The sequence below is a fragment of the Agrilus planipennis genome, unplaced genomic scaffold, assembly GCF_000699045.2.
Source record: "Agrilus planipennis isolate EAB-ADULT unplaced genomic scaffold, Apla_2.0 scaffold103, whole genome shotgun sequence".
Classification (NCBI taxonomy): Eukaryota; Metazoa; Arthropoda; class Insecta; order Coleoptera; family Buprestidae; genus Agrilus; species Agrilus planipennis.
This window is the reverse complement of record NW_020438959.1, coordinates 847868-850041: the sequence shown is the minus strand read 5'-3', so window position 1 is coordinate 850041 and position 2174 is coordinate 847868. Positions and strand designations below refer to the sequence as shown.

General features: G+C 31.4%; 1 protein-coding gene across 1 annotated transcript in view; it reads left to right on the top strand.

Annotated features, from left to right (window-relative positions):
• LOC108736763 overlaps positions 1-1564 on the top strand; it is a 12118-nt gene extending 10554 nt beyond the window's left edge. Inside the window, exons 2-4 of the mRNA XM_018469324.2 lie at positions 498-761; positions 821-1141; positions 1223-1564. Of these exons, the coding sequence (XP_018324826.1) occupies positions 498-761; positions 821-1141; positions 1223-1447 (810 nt within the window). The 3' untranslated portion in view covers positions 1448-1564. The remainder of the gene's footprint in view (positions 1-497; positions 762-820; positions 1142-1222) is intronic.
• The last annotated feature ends 610 nt before the right edge of the window (positions 1565-2174 follow it).

Below are 2174 nucleotides of genomic sequence, written 5' to 3'. Positions count from 1 at the left end.
TAGAAAAGGGGTCTAAAAAGTTGTACGAGAAAGTAGGCGATAAATATATGAAAACATTTTTTAAGAAATAAAGATATATTCTAGATAAGGGCTAACTTATGTACTTTTGTTCTTAAAATTAATAACTAAAATAACTAGTAGGTAAATATCGAAACATCTACTTCACTAGAAATATTATTTATATTAAGTACTATAATGTAATTATCATAATTAAAAAAAAAAGTGACAACTAACAACAAAAATTTAAAACTAAACTGAGAAAAATTCGTTACATTAAACAAACCTTCAAATTTAAGGATGTTTGGGAGGTACAATCGGAGACAATAACAAACGTTATTCCAAATTTTTATTTGTCTCGTACCGTTCTGACATACCTCCCAAACATCCTTAAATTATAAAACGTTAACCATGGCTAGCATTGTTAATATAACAATAGTTTTACGCAGTATTAATTTTGTTGTTGCATCTAATACAATCTTTTCTGTTAAAATGCCTAGATTTTAAGTTATTCCCATGCAGCTTCTCGTAACTCCCCCCAAGTTGAGGCACCGGTCCTCCTTAACTCTTACCTCCCCGCCGCCATGCAGATAATAGCCCACTTGACTGATCTGATGAAATACGATGTTAAACCAGCGAGTTATTTCACCACCACACCAAAACCTACAAGTCCCCACTGGCCATCAATTTTCGCCCCCACAAGGCCCCCCAAGGTTCCGGCATTAAAAAATATATATTACGAAAGAAGCGCCCCTAATGGCGAAGTAAGTCCACAAACCCTTCCAGACAAAAATAAATATATTCAAATAAAAATTATTTCAAGATTCCAAAAGAAAGCCCGTTGGAGCCCCGAGGAAATGAAAACAATAATGAATACGTAAATGGGCCTCTTCCCGATGACCTGTACTTATTTGGGATAGGACCCAGCCAGCTTTTAAATATAATAAATAAAATTGATGAAAATAATTTCGAAAACGAAGAGAGACAAGTTCTGAAATTTTTAGAAACGTATGATGATTACAATGTCAAGCAATACGTCATTGGTAACAAAAAAACTCCACCCACAAGGGCCTATGTCACCCTATTATCACTCTACGACCAGTTGAATGCTGAAGCGAAAAAGCTAAAGTTGAGTAAATATGGGGTAAGTTATTTCACAACATTCTAAAACAAAAGAAAACGTTGTATAGGTTAAATCTAGTTGGCTATAGTGTATTTGTTTTAGGGTTACACACCAATTGTTTTAAAATTTCTTGAAGAAAATTGTACAGGAACTTCAACCCACCAATTACTTTCCGTATTACACAAAACAATCGAAAACAGAGATACCGACAACGCAAAAGTAATAGAAAGAATAAATAATATGATTAAAGATTTGGAAACAGCAAACAGCTACGTGAATCAAGCATTACTATATGTGCCACCATTACACTTTGATTTTTTTGCTTAACAGTGGTGCATATAAGTAAAATAATTACTTTAATCTAATTAGATAGATAGGCCTTAAATAAAATTTTGTATTAATCTTATAAAGAAGGAAATGTGATGTTTTATTTTGTTTCATTTTAGTGAAACGCAAAATAAACTTTTTCTTTATTATTGACTTTTAGTGCTTTGTATTTTTAATAATAATAAATAATAAATGCGTTCAGTGAAAAGTGCGTCAATTTAAAAGTTGGCGCTATTGTTTTCAGACGTACAGTTCTCGCATAGTACGTTAGATGTCGCGACATACACTATTCTGGCTAAAAATACTTCCGATATAAATTTAGTAATTAGAAGATACAGCAAATGTTCGTAACAATATAGTACATAAACCTACAAACAAAAAAATTAAATCTAAATAGCTAATTTACTATAATAACACATTTTAATACGAATTTTCAAAATCGAACAGTATATTTAAAAGCACAGAAGCCTCCTAAAGCGCATGCGCTTTAACAAAGTGGTTGCGTTTTGAAGTGAAGTGAACTGAAGTGATGGCAGACTTTTATTAAGAAGTTTTAAAATATACTTTTTATCACAGTTACTTTATTAATGTGTAACTAACAAGCGTCATTTGAAGTCTACAAATGGTATGATTTACTTTTAAGGTATTATTTATTTATCAAAAGTATTTAATCAGACATATAAATAACTTTATCAATCTATTAGAGACCTGATCCTATTACTATGTG